This window comes from Lipotes vexillifer, unplaced genomic scaffold (assembly GCF_000442215.2).
Source record: "Lipotes vexillifer unplaced genomic scaffold, Lipotes_vexillifer_v1.1 scaffold2648, whole genome shotgun sequence".
Classification (NCBI taxonomy): Eukaryota; Metazoa; Chordata; class Mammalia; order Artiodactyla; family Lipotidae; genus Lipotes; species Lipotes vexillifer.
In genome coordinates this window covers 223,180-243,515 of record NW_006793424.1, presented here as the reverse complement: position 1 = coordinate 243,515, position 20,336 = coordinate 223,180, and the positions used below count along the sequence as shown (strand labels likewise).

Below are 20,336 nucleotides of genomic sequence, written 5' to 3'. Positions count from 1 at the left end.
AGCGAACACACCACCTTAGGGGGTGATGATGGTGGGGAGGCTATGCCTGTGTGGGGCAGGAAGTACACGGGAACTCTGTGCCTTCCGCTCCACGTTCTGAACCCAACACTGCTACAGAAAACAAAGCCTATCTAACAAAATAAAAAGGGTGACAGACCTGAATATGAAACATAAAACTATAAAACTTTAGAAGAATACACAGGAGAAAACCTTTATGAGCTGGAGTTAGGCAAAGATTTCTTACCTAAACACAAGCGCCTGAATTATAAAAGAAAAAAAATTGTCAAACTGAACTTCAAAACCAGAACCTTCTGCTTTTCTTTTTTAAAATAAATTTATTTATTTATTTATTTTTGGCTGCATTGGGTCTCCATTGCTGCGTGTGGGCTTTCTCTAGTTGCGGCAAGCGGGCGCTATTCTTCGTTGCGGTGCGCAGGCTTCTCACTGCGGTGGCTTCTCTTGTTGCAGAGCACAGGCTCTACGCATGTGGGCTCAGTAGTTGTGGCGCAAGGGTTCTAGAGCACAGGCTCAGTAGTTGTGGCGCACGGCATTTGTTGCTCCGTGGCATGGGGGATCTTCTCAGACTAGGGATCGAACCCATGTCCCCTGCACTGGCAGGCGGATTCTTAATCACTCACTGCGCCACCAGGGAAGTCCCCCTTCTGCTCTTTGAAAGACACTTTAGGAAGTCAGATTGGAAGAAAATATTTGCAAAGCACATGCCTAATGAAAGGCTTGTATCTAGAATGTATAAACAACTTTCATATTTCAATAACAATAAGCAACAATGTTTTAAAAGGGCAAAACATCTGAAAAGGTACTTCACCAAAGAACAGATACAGACAGCAAATAAGCACATGTTAAGATCCTTAATGTCATTAAGGAAATTAAAACCACTATGAAATACCACAATACTCCTATCAGAAGGGCTAATATAAACACAAAATGATAAATTCAAGTGCTGACAAGAATGGAGACTAGAACTCTCATACACTAACATCTGGCAGGTTCTCATAAAGTTAGAAATAAACTTACCTTACAAGCAGCAATTTCATTCCTAGGTATTTACTCAAGAGAAAAGAAAACATACGTATGTCTACACAAACACCTGTATGTAAATTCTATTCATAAAATCTCCCCAAACTGGAAACAGCCCAAATGTCCATCAACTGGTGAACATATAATATTGTGGTATCCATACAATGAAATGAGCAGAGCAATAAAAACTACTGATACAGGCAACAACATGATTGAATCTCAAAAGCATTGTGCTAAATGGAAAAGCCAGACACAAAAAGGCAAAATATTATATGACTCCATTTATATGAAGTTGTGGAATAGTCAGAATTATGGAGACAGAAATTAGATCAGTAGCTGTCAAGGACCGGGTGTGGTGGAAGGAGACTGACTACATAAAGGCACAAGAGGGAACTCTGAGGGGTGATGGAAAGTCTGCATCTTGACTGTGATGACGGTTGCATGACTGTATGTATTTATCAAAACTCATAACTGTACCTAAAAAGGGTGAATTTCTTATTGTATATGTTATATATCTCAGTAACCCTACTTTAAAAAAAAAAAAAAAAAGAAAACTCAGTCCAGTACATTTGAATGTTTCCTTTCCTTTCTTTCCCTCCCTCGCTTAGGACCTGGAGTGGAAAAAGGGCAGGCCCTCTCTTCTGCTACTAGTTCCATTCCTCCCTTGTTAGGGTGGAGGTGGTGGGAGAGCCAGACCACATGCTGAGCACGTCACTGCAGGCCTCTGCTAGGTGTCTTGTCACTGCTCCTCTGGCTTCCCCTGGCAGGCATCACGTGTGGGTGTTATCAAATATTGGCTTTCTTAATGGCTGTGACCCCTGAGGGGCCAACCCCACTGAACAAGTCACTATTGTGGAAGAACTGCTGTGTCTTGACTTCACACCCTCCCACCCTCCCTAGCACCACTCTGCTCTTCTGATTCTGGGGTCGCCTCAACCACTGGCCTGGCCTGGGTCTCAGCACAACAGCTCAAGCCTGGGTCTCTCTGAAAGTATCTATCTGAGCCCAGGAAAGATCCACATGTCTCCAGGTGAGAACATGGGCTTCTCTGCCACGATGCTCACGCTCGACCCTGCCGTTTCTCTTCCTGATTCTCTTCACAAAGGTTCAGGAGGCACCTAAGCAGACATCCCACCTAGAATAAGACGCCAGTCTCCTTTTCTTAGAAGCACCCTCCATCTCCAGGAGCCATTCTTGTTGTTGTAGAATCCCTTATAGATGAAGGAAAAAGCCACTCTATTCCCACTAGACTAAAGACTCCAATTATTTTTCCTTCTCTTTTTACTGACCCATTAACAGGGAAAACTCCCAAGTCTATAGCCTAAGCAGATAATCAATGGGGAATGATATGCCAATTTCCCTTCTTGTGAAGTGTTGCATATGAAGTAAAAATAAAAGTTTACAGGTCCACTTACCCTACTTCATAAGATGCTAGGCCCTCTTTAACTAGCTGGTCATTAACACTGGTAGGAGTCATTTCAGGAGCACCAAGAAAATCGAAAAGCTCAACTAAGAGCACATTGTCTTCCAGAATTCCTGTAAAACCATTAAGACTAGTTTGGGGAAAGAAACAAATATGTCCCAAAATATACTAAAGAGCAATTTTTAAAAACCTGAGAACTTAATTTCCTTCATTTTGCATCCATGAGGTTTCCTGCTCAATAATGTCAGTCTCTCTCTAGGGGTAAAAGTAGCATTTTTCACACATAAAAGAACTGCCAATGTTAATAAAATTTTCATTTTAGGTTACTGTGTACTGTTCCATAATGAACCAAAGGCAGCTTAAATCTTTTAGATTCAGAAAAAGCATAGTGACATATACTTATTGAAGCAGCATTCTGTTGTGCTTTTAAACTGTTTTATTGGATTCTGCTGAATTCCAGAGGACAAATGAATGAACGTTAATTCAGGCCAGTGCTTATTTGCAAAGTTTTACAGCTTTTATAAGAATGGCACCAAAAAAACAACAACAAAAAACCAGCACAAAGTTTAAAACAACAAAAACTCAACCCAGAGCATTAAGTGGAATTTTTCCCCATCCTTCTGTTTTTAGGACAAACCATTAGGTCTATTTCTTAATCTGAACTGGGAGTTAGCTGAGGGTAAAGTTACACCCTGTGTGCCTATTTACTTATTTATAGTACATAGCATAGAGAACCTGCTCAATATGCATTTGAATAAACGACAGAGGAATTTCTTTAGAAAACACACAGTTCTATGCACTGAGATCGGTTTATGCCTATACTTCTATACAATAGTAGCTGGCAGGTGCTAAGGGAATGATGATTCCAAATAAAAAGATAACTCATTACCAGCAGTAACATCCTATTACCTAGTTATAAGAATACATGTTAGAAAGCTTTTTTTCAAGAGCTTAAAAATCATTCCTCACTACTTCTTTAATGGACCAGAAAAATTATCTAGAAACAAAAAGCTAAGCAACTCTGAGCCTCAGTAAACTCTAATCTCCTCACTTTCCATCTCTTGTGTTCCCTTTAGTGCTTTGATTTCATACTGCCCATGCACAAGTTCTTTATTCCACAGGGCCAGCTTCCCATGGTGCTGTACCTTCACCATCTTCCCTGCTCTGCTCCTAATTAAAATTTAAATGTCTCTTCCTTTGTAAGGTAACAATGTATACTAATCTCATCACTGTGCAGGTTAAAGGGGAAATATGTTTTAGGTCGGTGGGGCCTTCTAGTATTCCTTAAATCAAATTATCTAGGTTAAGATACACTACAACTTGTGTTTAGATATTACTGGTATAACAAGTAATTGAGAATGAAAAAGGGGGAGTCAAGAGAGAAACCCAGGAGGTCTTGTCTTCATGGGTTAACCTCGGGAGGAGATGTTAAAGGGAGAGCTAAAAACCAACAGAATAAAATACCAAAAGAAAAGCTGAGAAGCAGAATTAAAGCACATTAAAGTCAGCTCAAAATCAGTGGAGATAACTCAAGACTAAGAGGCCCTTAACTCACTGTTTATAACAGAGAATCCAGACATAAAAATTCTACAGACTAAGGGTACAATTTCTACCATCATATTCCTCTTCAACAGAGCTACTACGTCAGAACAATGTCTTATGTTAAAGTGAATAAATTAACACAAATACGCAATCATTTCTAGGTTATGTGGCCTTGAGCAATTGATCTTTAAGCTTCAATTCCCTCATATATGTACTTACAAGTACATATATCATGGTATTTTGGGTTTACTAGATGGGAGTATGATGAAAATGAAAAAAATGGATACAGTAAAAAGTACCTTTTGAAGTCCCTTAAGTCAACCCTAAGTAAACATGCTCGTGTGTATCCTGCACTAGTACTTGTTAAGACCAACACAGGAACGTTGGTCACAGCTTTGGAAAAGATCAAAATGCCAGATAATAACAGCTTTCAAATCCTCCATCCAAATCCCTTGGGGCCAGATGTGTTTCAGCATTCTTCAAATTGAGAAAAGCTATACAGAACATATATTGCTTATTTTGTAATACCCACAGCGATTCTGAGGCAGCAGCTCAGAAGCGAACATCACTATCCTGAAGTGGAATATATCTCACTGTAAAGGAGATCAATACAACATATAGCATTGTATCTTCATGTAAATTCAGATCAGATTTTGCCATTAAACTTGCTGGGTTACCAAACTGTGGGCTAGCGCTCAGCCTGTGTATCTCAGACCCAAACTGTTCCAAAAAAGAAGCAACTTTTTTTCAAAATATGCCGAGAGCCTATACTTAAAGTTTCCTCAAGTAGAATGAAACAAAAACAAAAAAAACTATTTACCAGTTATGTCCCATCTCCCCTCACTTTCCTGCAAATTATACCTTAGCATCCATCACTCCAAGATGAGGGACAGAGACCCAGGACAAAAGCAGAGAGAAATAAGAGAAGCTAACTCCTTGCTTTAGGGCTTTCAAAGGGCCATGCTGAGGGTGACTTGATCTTCAATGGAAATTTTTGCCGCATGTACTGATTTTAGGCTCTAGAGCCTGCAGAAGATATTATTCCATTGTCCCCAGTTCTCAATAAATGTTCTCTCTCACTACTCATACTGATGACACATTGAATTTATTATATGATCTGACAAATGTTATATCATAATGCTAGTCTTATTTAAAATTATGATCATATAGCAACAAATAAAAATGGAAATAGCTTACTAATGACTGAACATGTCATAAACTTATCTTGAGTCTTTTCTTGAAATTTTTCTGTAGCTTCTTTTGACCACTGCAGTGTCCCTTTACATGGTTCAATATAGGCCAGCTTACATTTAATTGCCTGTGTCAAACAAAATTGCACCATTTAGAAAGTAAACTTAATTTAGTTATTTTAGAATTAAAATAAAGTGTTAAATGTGTACAAAACTAAACTTTGCATTTGAATTTAATACATATTTAGAAAACAAACAAATGTCCAAAGATGTCTCTAACAGTACTTTATAAATGCAAACAGTTGGAATCAGCAGAGTATGGGATTAAGAGGTACAAACTATTATGTATAATAAAATGAGCTACAAGGATATATTATACAGCACAGGGAATATAGTCAATATTTTACAATAATTATAAATGGAGTGTAACTTTAAAAATCATGAATCACTATATTGTACACTTGCAACTTATATACTGTACATCAATTAAAAAAATAAAATCCGTAATAACCTATTAAAAAAAATCCAAACCAAAAATGAAACAAACAACAAAAAAAGAGTATTTTGTTGAATGAATTATTGTACACTCAGACAATGGAATAATAAGCATCCACTGAAAGAACTGATACATTGTTCAATGAAAAATCAAGTTATAGGACTATATATAGTCTAATCCCATAATTCTTAAAAACACACAGAATTCTTAAAATTCTTAAATACAAGATATACTTGTATCTTACAAGTACATATATCAAAAATATTGAATAATTCTGAGTGATTCCCCCCTCATTTTACTCATCTGTATTTTCAAATTTTTCCTGTATCATTTTACCCATTTTTAAATGAAAAATACTGCTTAATAACAACTCAAATACTAGGAGTATATGAATTAGGAAATAAACCTCCTTAAACTTATCTCTGGGGAGTAGGATTCCAAGAGAAGTTTTTTTATTGATACTTATTCTTCCAGACTTCTCTCTTTCTCTGGCACACATTATATAAACTTAAACATAAATGGGATCACAGTAAAATCATTTCTGTAATCAGTTTTTTTCACATATCATATTCTTACTACCTTACACAGACATTTCAAAATAACACTAAAAGCTGCACACCAGTAAGTACTTACAAGAACACAAATATATACACGTTTATAATTAATGCTTATTTGCTAAGATACATATTATTTTTTAAACAGTAACTATACTCTTTTCTTTAGCCCATGAATCAGAAATTATTTACAGAAAAAGTGAAGTTAAAAGAACATTTCTACAGTGAAAATAACTTCTAAAAATACTTTCATATTTGTGCTAATATTCTAACCCTATGATTTATGAGTAGATTACCTTCTCTGCAGGATTCAGAAACTCATCCTTTATTTTACGCATTTCTCTAAGTGTTATTTTTGCTGTATTGCCAAAATCCACATATTTAACTTCAACTTCACGATGTCCAGGCAATCCTTCAAAAATTATAAAATTGGAAATCACAAACTTGGAAAAAAAAGAATTATCTAGCAAAATTTAGACCGATCTACAATCAACTAGATTCGAACACTTTTATGTTCAACATACAAACTTAATATTATTTTAATGTAAAAAACATTTCTAATATGTGAACTTCACAAAATCAACCATAATGCATGGCTGTTCAGACTCGGTGAATGAGAAACTAACAATTTAAAGATATCTAAGGCTTCTCTGGTGGCGCAGTGGTTGGGAGTCCGCCCGCCGATGCAGGGGACACGGGTTCGTGTCGCGGTCCGGGAAGATCCCACATGCCGCGGAGTGGCTGGGCCTGTGAGCCATGGCCGCTGAGCCTGAGCGTTGGGAGCCTGTGCTCCGCAACAATGGGAGAGGCCACAACAGTGAGAGGCCCGCGTACCGCAAAAAAAATAAATAAATAAATAAATAAAGATATCTAAAGGACAAACAAAATCAGGATAACAAAATAGCCATCAAATGCTAGGTATTATGGCCTAAAAGTTAAGAATTAGGTTTGGAGTTAGACACTTAAATGACATGTGACTCTGAGAAAGCTAATTAATCTCTCTAAGATACTACCCTGAACAAGTTACTTTTTCTCTGTAGGCCTCATTATTTCACCTGTAAAGTGGGTGTACCAATAGAATCAAATCTTATTAAGACTCTTTTTGAGGACTCACCTATTTAAAATACTCTGCAAAGAACCAAGCATAAAATAAGCACTTAATGTTAGTCAACATAGGTAATCAACGCAAAAGACTTCATGATCAAGACACAGGTTCATTCATATAATAATATCTAATTGTGAAATTTAAAAAAATTATCTGGGGATATTGTGAAAAATGAGCAGAAACAGACCTCTAGTGAAACTAGTTTTCATATTTTAAAGGATACCAAAGAAACCTCTGGAAGGTTTGAACACATCGAAGTTTGAAGAAAGATCTATCATAAACTGACCTTTTTGCAAATACTCAGAATATGAAATATGACTGACTTTAGTCCCCTAAGCACACGTATATACAATGCTACAAAACTTGTTGCCATTACTTTCAAATTTAAAAACTAATACATATAATTTCAAAACGGAAAAAGTTTGGGCATTCTCTGCCCCTTGGTAGAAGTGAAAGCAGATGTAACAACACTGGCACGCTCGAGATGGCACTCAAGCAGCTCAGGTACCTGAGAAGACATGTGTGCCCTAAGAGTAAGGTAAAGAGGTGAGGGGACCTTGCCCTGTTTCCACTGGAATCCTCACGCAAGAAAGATAATCTCAAGTGTAATGACACCATTAGATTCTTACCATTCCTCAAGTCCCTGAATACAAATGCGGTTTTAAACAAAAACAAACAAATGGATATGGGATGGGACTTAAAGAACAGTTTCCCCCGAATTATCAATCATGTGTGAGTAGAATCGGGAGGCCATGGAAGGTCTCAAAATTTCCCTTCCATTTATTCTCTCTGAGGAAAATGCTCCACCAAAATATGGGAGTAAACCGAAAAGGTAAATGAGATCCAGAAAACAAGCAATCCAATTTAGGAAAACAAGTGAAATAAACTCCCAGAATAACAAGCCTAGGGGACAAGCAGCCTAACTGGAGCAGATAATAGGATGTTTTCACTGTTACGAAAAATAAAAAAAAATCAAACCAGCATTATCTGGAAAGTCTAATCATGTGGAAAATTGTTTTAAACTATTGGGAAAATATAGCCATAGGTTACTGGGTTGGCCAAAAAGTTCTTTCTGTTTTTAAAGTAAAAATAAAAGACACATTTTTCATTTTCACCAAGCACTTCATTGAACAACATATTCACCCTTTTTGTTCCACTACCTTCTGCCATTTTTCAGGCAACTTCATAATTTGATCTTCCCAAAACTTTTTATCTTTTTGAGCAAAGAACTGTTCCAGGTGCCTTTTACAGTCTTCCAGGAGATGGAAATTTTTTCCATTAAGAGAATTTTGTGAAGACCGAAATAAACAGAAATCTGAAGGTGCAATGTCTGGTGAATACAGCGGATGAATCAGAACTTCCCAGCCAAGCTGTAACAGTTTTTGCCTGGTCATCAAAAAACATGCGGTCTTGTGTTATCCTGATGGAAGAGTATGTGTTTTTTCTTTTTTCTTTTTCTTTTTTGGCGGTACGCAGGCCTCTCACTGCTGTGGCGGAGCACAGGCTCCAGACGCGCAGGCTCAGTGGCCATGGCTCATGGGCCTAGCCACTCCGCGGCATATGGGATCTTCCCAGACCGGGGCATGAACCCGTGTCCCCTGCATCGGCAGGCAGATTCTCAACCACTGGGCCACCAGGGAAGCCCAGAGTATGTGTTTTCTGTTGACTAATTCTGGACGCTTTTCGTCGAGTGCTGCTTTCAGTTGGTCTAATTGGAAGCAGTACTTGTTGGAATTAACCGTTTGGTTTTCCGGAAGGGGTGCATGACAGAGGATTCCCTTCCAATCCCACTATATATACGACATCACCTTCTTTGGATGAAGACTGGCCTTTGGTGTGGTTGATGGTGGTTCATTTCGCTTGCCCCACCGATCTCTTCCGTTCCACATTATTGTACAGTATCCACTTTTCATCCTCCGTCACAATTTGTTTTAAAAATGGAATGTTTTTGTTACGTTTCAGTGGAGAATTGCATGCGGAAATACAGTCAAGAAGGTTTTTCTTGCTTAACTTATGTGGAACCCAAACATCAAAGTGATGAACGTAACCAAGCTGGTGCAAATGATTTTCAACCCTTGATTTGGATGTTTTGAGTATGTCAGCTACTCAAAAGCATCTCCAGCATGGTGTAACGCTGACTGTTCTCAATTAATGTCTCTATTTGATCGATACCAACTTCAACTGGTCTACCTGACAGTGGAGCATCGTCCAGCGAGAAATCTCCAGCATGAAACTTCGCAAACCACTTTTGACACGTTTTATCAGTCACTTGCACCTTCTCCACACACTGCACAAATCTATTTTTGCGTTTCAGTTGCGTTTTTACCTTTCTTGAAATAATGAAGCATAATATGCCGAAAATGTTGCTTTTTTCTCTTCCATCTTCAAAATTAAAATGGCTACACAAATTTCACCAATTTTGATAAGTTTTTTTTTTAATGCACGCTGATATGACAGCTGTCATAATACAATCTAACAAACTTGTTTCGAATGAAGTTAAAGACAACTAAGTGCTATGAGATCCATCTTATGGGAGAAACAAATGAACCTTTTGGCCAACCCAATAAAAGAAAGTGAAAAATTGATGCAATTATTAACTCAGAATTAAAGTATACTTCATGGAGTAGCACTGAGAATACCTGCATAGAATAAGAATATAACTAAAAATTGTGATATATCAATAACTATGTGGGGGGAGAGAGGGGACAAAAGAGCTACAAGAGATCTAAAATTCATCTAACATAATTAATACCTAAGACTGAAGTACCTACAAAGTATTACATATTATTTAGAAGAAACAACACAGATAAATGACAAAAAGTATTTGCCTTTTTGGGGGAGAGTGGAGTATGTGTCATTTACCAGTATTTAACTTTTTAAATAAGGCAAATATTAGAAAACAAAAAAAAAATGGTGAAGTCCTAGTCAAATCGAATGAAATCTAAGGAGCCAAGAGGTTCATCTATCAACACTATTGCTAGCTTTCTAAAGAGCAAAACTGCAAGATCAAATAATATCACTTTCATGATTTAATTTGTACTGACTCAAATAGTATTAATTTTTAAGCATAACACTTCCCTGAGGAAATAGTGTGCAATTTCCTACCGATAACTTTTGCTCGGTACCAAGCTCCATCTTCAAATTTAGCTACACAGGCTTGATCTTGAACTGGACAGAGGATTTCCAGATTTTCTGCATCTTCATTTTTATAGAATTCCTCAATTGCCTTTAATAGAAATAAAAAATCCAGGCTCTCTATCTAAGAAACAGAGTTAAAGCAGGGATTAAAGCACTGTAGCTTCATAGAAACTTAAAATTTAAGTGTTGCATGTTTATAGGCACTGCTCATAAAATTATGAAATATTAGAATTGAATTAGATATAAACTGTCATGTAATTTATATCTGAAATATTTTGTTACAGAAGTAGTATATAAAATTAGCATATATAAACATGACAAAATTTTTTTAAAATCACATTTTTCCAGATATCTAAAATGTATAAGCTTCTAGGTATTTTTCTTTTTTTTTTTTGGCTGCGCTGTGCAGCTTGCGGGATCTTAGTTCCCCCATCAGGGACTGAACCCAGGCCCACAGCAGTGAAGGCGCTGAGTCCTAATCACTGGACCACCAGGGAACTCCTGCTCCTAGATCTTTTTCTAAGCACACTTTCCATACCTTTTTTGTATGTACCAAAAATGAGACCATACCATACATATAATTTGATAATCTGCATTTTTCTATCAATTCTCACTTTTTCTGCTTCAGTAAGTGTTCCCACTAGTACTTCTAGACCATATTAGATTTCCCTAACTGACCAAACACGGTATCCAATCTAAGACTACATGTTATATTTGGTTATCTCAATAAGTCTTATAATTTAGTGTAGTGTTCTTTTTAAAATGACCCTGTCTTATTAAAGACAGTGTGCTATTTTTCTGCAGAATGCCCCATCTTCTGGATTTATGTGGTTATGTTTTCATCCTGTTATTTATCTTGTTCCTCCACTGAGGAGGGCCTATCCCTGGAATTTATCCCAAACTGAGAGTTATATCTACAAGTTTGATGGATTCAAGCCAAACCTTTTGGCTAGAATACGTCAAGTTGCAACACATCAAGACACAATATTACTGACTCACTAATGATATGCTAAGATTCACCTACGGAAAGGGCTTGTGATTCTCATCCCTTCATTATACGGTTACGTTTTCCCCTTGTGGTCACCAAGTAATTCATATAGTACTACTTTGGCATTGTATGAATGTCCAATTTCCCATCAGCCATCCATCTAATGGTTTTAATGTGAATTGCTAAATCTTCTTTAAATCAATCATTTCAGTAGAGTTTGTGAAATGACTGCATAATTGAATAGAGCTTTATCTTATTAAATGGGACTATTTGGTTACTTTAAGATCTGATGTTCTTATACTGCTTAAAACACAGCTCCTAAAACAAAACCAAGGATAAATGCTTATTTTTCCAAATACCAATTCTTAAGATGAAAAATATTTTAAAATCCATCTCAAATGGTCAAAAAATGAAGTTTTTCTCTTTTGTGGGTATAATAATGCAAGTGGAAATTTTCTGAATCTTTTGTTATTTCATATAAATTATTTTCACAACACTTTAAACCTTTTAAACTTTTCTTTTTTTCCCCAGTACATTGTTGTAATTGTTCTATTTTATTGTTGGTTATTGTTGTTAATCTCTTGCTGTGCCTAATTTATAAATTAAACTGTATCTTAGGTATACATGTATAGGAAAAAACATCATATATACAGGGTTCAGTACTGTCCACAGCTTCAGGCGTCCACTGGGAGTCTTGTATCCCCTGCGGACAAGGGGGGACTACTATATGTGATAGAGGAAATGGACAGAGGTCTGGATGCACATACTGTAAACCTTTGTAGGTATTATTCATATTCTTCCATTAACAGATTACCCAAATGGAACATTGCAAAATTCAACAGAGACATGACATCAGCAAAGTAGCAGACTCTGAAGCTCTTGTTTCCCCACAGAAACACTGAAAAAATGAGAAACCATCTGAGCCAACTTTGTTAGAGCTCTGGGAAACAGTTAAAGGCTTACAGCACCCAAGCAAATACCCAATCAAGCTTTCAACATTCAAGGAAATCAACACAAACATTTGCTGAACACGAGCTAAAAGAACAGAGAGACTTCAGTGATCACGTATTAGGAACAGTATTTGTAAGAATAGCTTGAAAGTCTTAAAATAAACCAACTACTAGTCTTCAACAATTTTTAAAAATCCAGGATGTGTGTGGGAGGTGATCTGATTTTCAGAGTTATATAATAGTCAATGCCCAATTTTCAACAAGAAATCAGAAGGCATACAAAGAAAACAGGAAAACATGGCTCATTCCAAGGAACAAAATAGACAGAAATCAGCCCTTAGGAAGCCCAGATAGTGGATTTACTAGACAAAGACTTTAGAACAACTGTCTTAAATATGCTCAAAGAGCTAAAGGAAAACATGGACAAAGAACTAGAGAAAACCAGGAAAACAATAAAGGATTAAAATGAAAGTATCAACAAAGAGACAGTAATTATAAAAAGGAATCAAATTCTGGAGCTGAAAAGTACAATAACTGAAACAAAAAATACTCTGGAGGGGTTCAATAGCAGATTTGAGCAGGCAAAACAGTCAGTGAACTTGAATAAAGGACAACTGAAATAGTGAGGAGCAGAAAGAAAAAAGAATTAAGTGAACAGAGACCTAAGTATTTGTGAGATATCATTAATCACACCAATATATGCATTATGGGAGTCCCAGAAAGAGAAGAGAGAAAGGAAGGAGCAGAAAGAGTATTTGAAGAAATAATGACCAAATACTTCCCAAATTTGATGAAATACACAAATCTACAAATCCAAGCAGTTCAATGTTATGGGTTGATTTATGTCGCCTCCAAAAAGATATGTTGGAGTTGTAATCCCCAGAACCTCAAAACATGACCTTATTTGGAGATAGGGTATTTATCAAGTTAAAATGAGGTCGTTAAAGTAGGCCTTAATCCAATGTGATTGGTGTCCTTATTAAAAGGGGTAAATTTGGGCACAAAGACACATACACAGGAGAATGCATGTAAAGATGAAGGCAGAAACTGGAGTAAGGCAGAAGCCACTGAACACCAAATTTTCCAGCTAACCACCAGAAGCTAGGGAAAAAGGCATGGAATAGATTCTCACTCACAACCTTCAGAAGGAACCAACACTACTAACAACTTGATGTCACACTTCTAGACTCCAGAATTGTGAGACAATAAATTTATGTTGTTTAAGCCACTTAACTTGTGGAACTTTCTCATGGCACCCCTAGGAAATGAATACAGATTTTGAAATGGGAAAGTAGGGTGCTGTTGTAATAAATACCTAACATATGGGAGAAGCTTTGAAATTGGGTAATGAATAGAAAGAAAAGGAAGAATTATGCGGTACTTGAATGAAAATAACCAGATTGCTTTGGAAAGATTACTGGCAGAAATATGGATGTTAAAGGTGCTTCTGGTGAGATTTCAGACAGAAATGAGGAATATGATACTGAAAACTGGAGGAAAGGCAATCATTGTTACACAGTGGTAGAGAACTTGGCTGAATTATGTTCTACAGGGTGAAAAGTTGAACTTGGATATTTAGCTGAGGACACTGCTAAGCAAAGTGTCAAAGTGCCAGCCAGGTTTCTCCTTGCTGCTTATAATAAAATGTGAGAGGACAGACATATACTGAAGAATAAATTGTTAAACATGAAGGAAGCAGAATCTGAAGATTTAGAAAATTCTCAGCCTATCTGTATTTCAAAAAATGAGAAAGCAAGCTCTGGAGAGAACACTAAGGGCATGGCTGGACAGTGTCTGCTCAAGAGATTATGGGTAGGGCTTCCCTGGTGGTGCAGTGGTTGGGAGTCCGCCTGATGATGCGGGGGACGCAGGTTCATGCCCCGGTCTGGGAGGATCCCACATGCCACGGGGCGGCTGGGCCCGTGGGCCACGGCCGCTGAGCCTGTGCGTCCGGAGCCTGTGCTCCACAACGGGAGAGGCCGCAGCGGTGGGAGGCCCGCGTACCGCAAAAAAAAAAAAAAAATTATGGGTGTATGAATTGTGGATCTAATCATTCATCTCAGGCAGAAACAATGCCAGCGTGAACTGACGGGGACAGAGGTGAGAGGAAATGAAGGGGGGCCGGTGGGCTTGTGGGATTCTATAGGCAGGAAGTGAGCTGACAGAGCTATTCGGTTATGAACATATGTTGCAAGAAAAGGGAAGACTGATCCTGAAGGAGATTCAGAGGCTAGTGTGTCTGCAACTGCTACTCAGGCCCAGAGGGCACAGACCTGAGAGGCAGGGCTGGTTCCTCCTCTGTTCCAGGGATGGGGCCTCCTCCTGGATTCCAGAGGGTTTGGATAAATCCTCAATTCCAATGGGTGAGGTTGCTGCCATGACTGAAGGGGTAGGGCCACCACCCTACTGGGACTGGAGGACAGAGCATCCAGCCAATGAGGATTATTCTCCAGCCATAAGAATCTAATGGAATTTTCGCTGCTAGGTTTTAGACTTACTGTCTGGTCTCACAGATTCAGAGACAGAGAGGAGTTCTGCCTCAGCCTGAGTTAAACAATTCTTACCTATACCTGATTCAGATAATCAGGGATTTAGTGATTTTATATGAGATTCTGGATTTAGATTTGATGCTAGAATGATTAAGATTTTTTGGAATGTTGGGATGGGGTTATTGCATGTGTGGAGGAAATTTTTGATACCGCAGAAAGTGGACTGCTTATGGGTTGAATTGTGTCCTCCTCCCAAAATATGTTGAAGTTCTAACCCCCCAGTACCTCAGCATGTGTCATTATATGGAGATAAGAGTTTTACCTTGATAGGTATTATCAAGTTAAAGTCTTAGGTGGGACCTAATTCAACATGACTGTTGTCTGTATTAAAAAATTGAGACAGACAAGTACACAGAGAGAATGCCATGTGAAGGAAGCAGAGACTGGGATGATGCAGCAGAAGCCAATGAGTGCTAAAGACTGCCAGCAAACCACCAAATCTAGGGGAGAGACATGGAACGGATCTTCCCTCCCAGACCGCAGAAGGAACCAACTCTGCCAACACCTTGATCTTACTTAAACTTGCAGACTCCAGAACTGTGAGAAAATAAATTTCTGCTTTTTTAAACTACCTACTATATGGCACTTTTTGGGTGAGGGGGGTGGGAGTGGGCATGCCACACAGCTTGTGGGATCTTAGTTCCCTGACCACAGATTGAACCTGGCCCCTGGCAGTGAAAGTGCAGAGTCCTAACCACTGTACTGCCAGGCAATTCCCTGTGGCACTTCGTTATAGCTGCCCTAGAAAGTTACTATACTCAAAAAACACAAAGTAGGATAAATTCAAAGAGACACACACTAGATGCATGATAAGCAAACTGTCAACAGCCAAAGACAAAGTGAGAGTTGTGAAAGCAGCAAGAGAGAAGTGACTTGTCATATATAAAGGGATCTTCAATAAGATTATCAGCTGACTTCTCATCAGAAATCCTGGAGGTCAGAAGATAATACTTAAACTGCTGAAAGAAAAAAAGCATCAACTGAGAATTATAGATCCAGCAAAACTATCCTTCAAAAGACAGGGAGAAATAAGCTATTCACAGATAAACAAGAGGTGAGGAAGCTCACTAACACCAGACCTGTCTTATAAACAATGGTAAAGGGAGTCACTCAGCAGGAAATGAAAGGTGCTAGAGTGTAACTCAGAGCCACATTAAAATGTAAAGATCTGTGGTTAACATAAATACATGGACAAATATGAAAGCCAATATTATTAACTTTAGTTTGTAATTCCACTTTTATTTTCTATAGGATTTAAAAGACAAATGCATAAAAATAATTATAAATCTACATTACTGAGCACATAATGTACAAAGATTCATTTCTGAGATCAATAATATAAAAGGAGAATGGAGTTACACAGGAGTAGGGTTTTGTTCAATTAAATGTGGTATCAATTCGTATTAGATTTCTATGACTTTAGGATGTTATATGTAATCCCCATGGTAACAATAAATATATAGATACACAAAAGGAAATAAGAAGGGAACCAAAACATGACACCACAGTATTCCCACACCCATGTTCATTGCAGCATCATTCACAATAGTCAAGAGGTAGAAGCAAACCAAATGTCCATCAATGGACGAATGAATTAATAAAATGTGGTATAGACATACAATGGAATATTAGTCAGCCTTAAAGAAGTTAAGTCCTGTCACATGCTACAACATGGATGAGCCATGAGGGCATTATGCTAGGTGAAAAAAGCCAGTGCCAAAAGGACAAATACAGGTATCCCTGCTATCTGAAAGTAGAGGGTTCCTATGAAATCTTTTGTAAGCCAAAATGTAGTAAAGCAAATAAGCTCACTTTTTTTGCTAAGACCAAAGATTCTCTTCAGATTTCTTTCAGTTAGTAAAAACAGATACTAACACAGGTCTTTCAGAAAAGCGAAGCTGGTGTAAAGCGAACTTTCGAAAAGCAGGGTAAAGCTGTACTGTATGATTCCACTTACATAAAGTATCTAAACAGCCAAATTCATAGAAAAAGAAAGTAGAATTGTAGTTGTCAGTGATTATAGAATGAAATATGGAGTTATTGTTCAAGGGGTACTGAGTTTCAGTTTTGCAAGATGAACAGATTCTAGAGATCTGTTGTACAACAACGTGAATATAGTAAACACTACTGAATGTACATCTTAAAGTGGTTAAGAGGGCAAATTTTGTATGTGAAGGACTGACAGATTTTCTTCTAAGAACAGTAAGAGGACAGGATGCATGCTTTTGCCACTGCTATTTAATATACTATTTTAAGTTATAGCCAGAGTAATTAGGCAAAAAAAAGATAGAAAAGCCAAACAAATTGACAAAGAATATGAAAATGATCTCTTTTTGCAGATGACATGATTTTACAGGTAGAAAACCCTAAGATGCCACAAAAATACTAGTAGGTGTAATAAATGAATTCGGCAAAGATGTAGGATACAACATGAACAAATAAAAAAATCAGATGCATTTCTACAAAACAACGATGAACAGTCTGAAAAGGAAATCAAAACAATTCATTTCACAATAGAATAAAAAGAATATACTCAGGAATAAACATAACCGAGGATGCTACAGATGTGTACACTTGTAGTACACTACACAACATGCTGAAATTAATGAAGACAAAATAAAGATGCAAAGATCTCCCATGTTCATGAACTGAAAGATTTAATACTGTTAAGATGTTAGCACCCAAAGCAATCTATAATTCAAAGCCATCCCTATCAAAATCCCAACGATGTTTCACGTAGAACAGAAAAGCCCAGCTGAAAAGTCACATGGGATCTCAAGGGATCCCAAACTTCCAAAACAAACTTGAAAAAGAACAAAGTTGGAGAGCTCACACATCCTGATTTCAAAACTTGCTACAAAGCCACAGTAATTAAAACAGTGTGCTACTCAGCATTCAGACAGGGAATAAAAGGTATCCAAATTGGAAGGGAAGAGGTAAAATTGTCACTATATGCAGATGACATCATACTATACACAGAAAACCCTAAGGATGCCACACAAAAACTACTAGATCTGGGACTTCCCTGATGGTCCAGTGGGTAAGACTCCACACTCACAATGCAGGGGGCCTGGGTTCAATCCCTGGTCGGGAAACTGGATCCCACATGCGTGCTGCAACTAAGAGTCTGCATGCCACAACTAGGAATCTGCATGCTGCAACTGAGACCTGGTGCCGCCTAAATAAATAATATAAAAAAAAAAAAGCTCTACTAGATCTAATAAATGAATTCAGCAAAGTAGCAGGATACAAGATTAACATTCAGATTAACATTCAGTTGCATTTCTTTACACTAACAATAAAATATCAGAAAGGGAATGTAAAAAAAAAAAAAAAAAACCTTTTAAAATTGCACCAAAAAAACCCAACTAGGAATAAACCTGACCAAGGAGCTGAAACTTATATGCTGAGAACTATAAAACATTAATAAAGGATATTATAGAGGAATCAAAGAAATGGAAAGATATCCCACGCTCTTGGAAGAATTAATACTGTTAAAATGGCAATACTACCCAAAGCAATCTACAGATTAATGTGATCCCTATCAAATTACTCATGACAGTTTTCAGAGAACTAGAACAATAATCCAAAAACTTACATGGAAACATAAAAGACCCAGAACTGCCAAAGCAATCCTGAGGAAAAAAACAAAGCAGGAGGCATAATTCTCCCAGATTTCAGACACTACTACAAAGCTACAGTAATCAAACCAGTGTGGTATTGGTACAAAAAAAGACATATGGATCAACGGAACAGAACAGAGAGTCCAGAAATAAACCCACACACCTACGATCAATTAATCTTCAAAAAGGAGGCAAGAGGGCTTCCCTGGTGGCGCAGTGGTTGAGAGTCCGCCTGCCGATGCAGGGGACACGGGTTCATGCCCCGGTCTGGGAAGATCCCACATGCCGCGGAGCGGCTAGGCCTGTGAGCCATGGGTGCTGAGCCTGCACGTCCGGAGCCTGTGCTCTGCAACGGGAGAGGCCACAACAGTGAGAGGCCCGCGTACCGCAAAAAAAAAAAAAAGAAAAAAAAGAAAAAGGAGGCAAGAATATAAAATGGGAAAAAGACAGTCTCTTTAGCAGTGGTGCTGGGAAAGTCGGACAGCTGCATGTAAATCAATGAAGTTAGAACACACCCTCACGCCATGCACAAAAATAAACTCAAAATGGCTGGAAGACTTTTATAAGACTTAACACCATAAAACTCCTAGAAGAGAGCATAGGCAAAACAGTCTCTGACATAAACTGTACCAATGTTTTCTTAGGTCAGTCTCCCAAGGCAATAGATATAAAAACAAAAATAGACAAACAGGACCTAATGAAACTCACAAGCTTTTGCACAGCAAAGAAAACCATAAACAAAACAAAAAGACCACCTACAGTATGGGAGAAAATATTTGCAAATGATGCAACCGACAAGGGCTTAATCTCCAAAATATATAAACAGCTCATACAACTCAACAACAACAACAAAAACCCAACTGAAAAATGGGCAGGAGACCTTAATAGACATTTCTCCAAAGAAGACATACAGATGGTCAGTAGGCACATGAAAAGATGCTCCACATGACTAATTATTAGAGAAATGTATATCAAAACTACAATGAGGTACCACCTCACACTGGTCAGAATGGCCACCATTAAAAAGTCTATAGGGGGATTTCCCTGGTGGTGCAGTGGTTAAGAGTCCACCTGCCAATGCAGGGGTCATGGGTCCGAGTCCTGGTCCAGGAAGATCCCACATGCCACGGAGCAATTAAGCCCACGCGCCACAACTACTGAGCCCGTGTGCCACAACTACTGAAGCTCGTGTGCCTAGAGCTTGTGCTCTGAAACAAGAGAAGCCACTGCAATGAGAAGGCTGCACACCACAACGAAGAGTAGCCCCCACTCGACACAACTAGAGAATGCCTGCGTACAGCAACGAAGACCCAACACAGCCATTAAATTAAAAAAAAAAAAGTCTATAGGGACTTCCCTGATGGTCCAGTGATTAAGACTCCGTGCTTCCACTGCAGGGGGCACGGGTTCGATCCCTGGCTGGGGAACTAAGATCCTGCATGCCATGTGGCATGACCAAAAAAGTAAATAAAAGCAAAAAAATTAAAAATAAAAATATTAGAAGTCTACAAATAACAAACGCTGGAGAGGCTGTGGAGAAAAGGGAACCCTCCTACACTCTTAGTGGGAATGTAAATTGGTGCAGCCACTATGGAGAACAGTATGGAGGTTCCTCAGAAAACTAAAAATAGAGATCTACCATATGATCCAGCAATTCCACTCCTGGGCATATATCCAGAGAAAACTATAATTCAAAAAGATACATGCGGGCTTCCCTGGTGGCGCAGTGGTTGAGAGTCC

The 20,336-nt window shown here is 38.2% G+C and overlaps 1 protein-coding gene across 1 annotated transcript in view; it reads right to left on the bottom strand.

Moving 5' to 3' along the window:
• Positions 1-20,336, bottom strand: part of RNF17 (ring finger protein 17) — a 110,123-nt gene that overhangs the window by 46,643 nt on the left and 43,144 nt on the right. Inside the window, exons 16-19 of the mRNA XM_007466345.1 lie at positions 10,454-10,607; positions 6,540-6,655; positions 5,201-5,321; positions 2,454-2,574 (exon numbers count right to left, since the gene is read on the bottom strand). Coding sequence (XP_007466407.1) covers positions 2,454-2,574; positions 5,201-5,321; positions 6,540-6,655; positions 10,454-10,607 — 512 coding nt within the window. The remainder of the gene's footprint in view (positions 1-2,453; positions 2,575-5,200; positions 5,322-6,539; positions 6,656-10,453; positions 10,608-20,336) is intronic.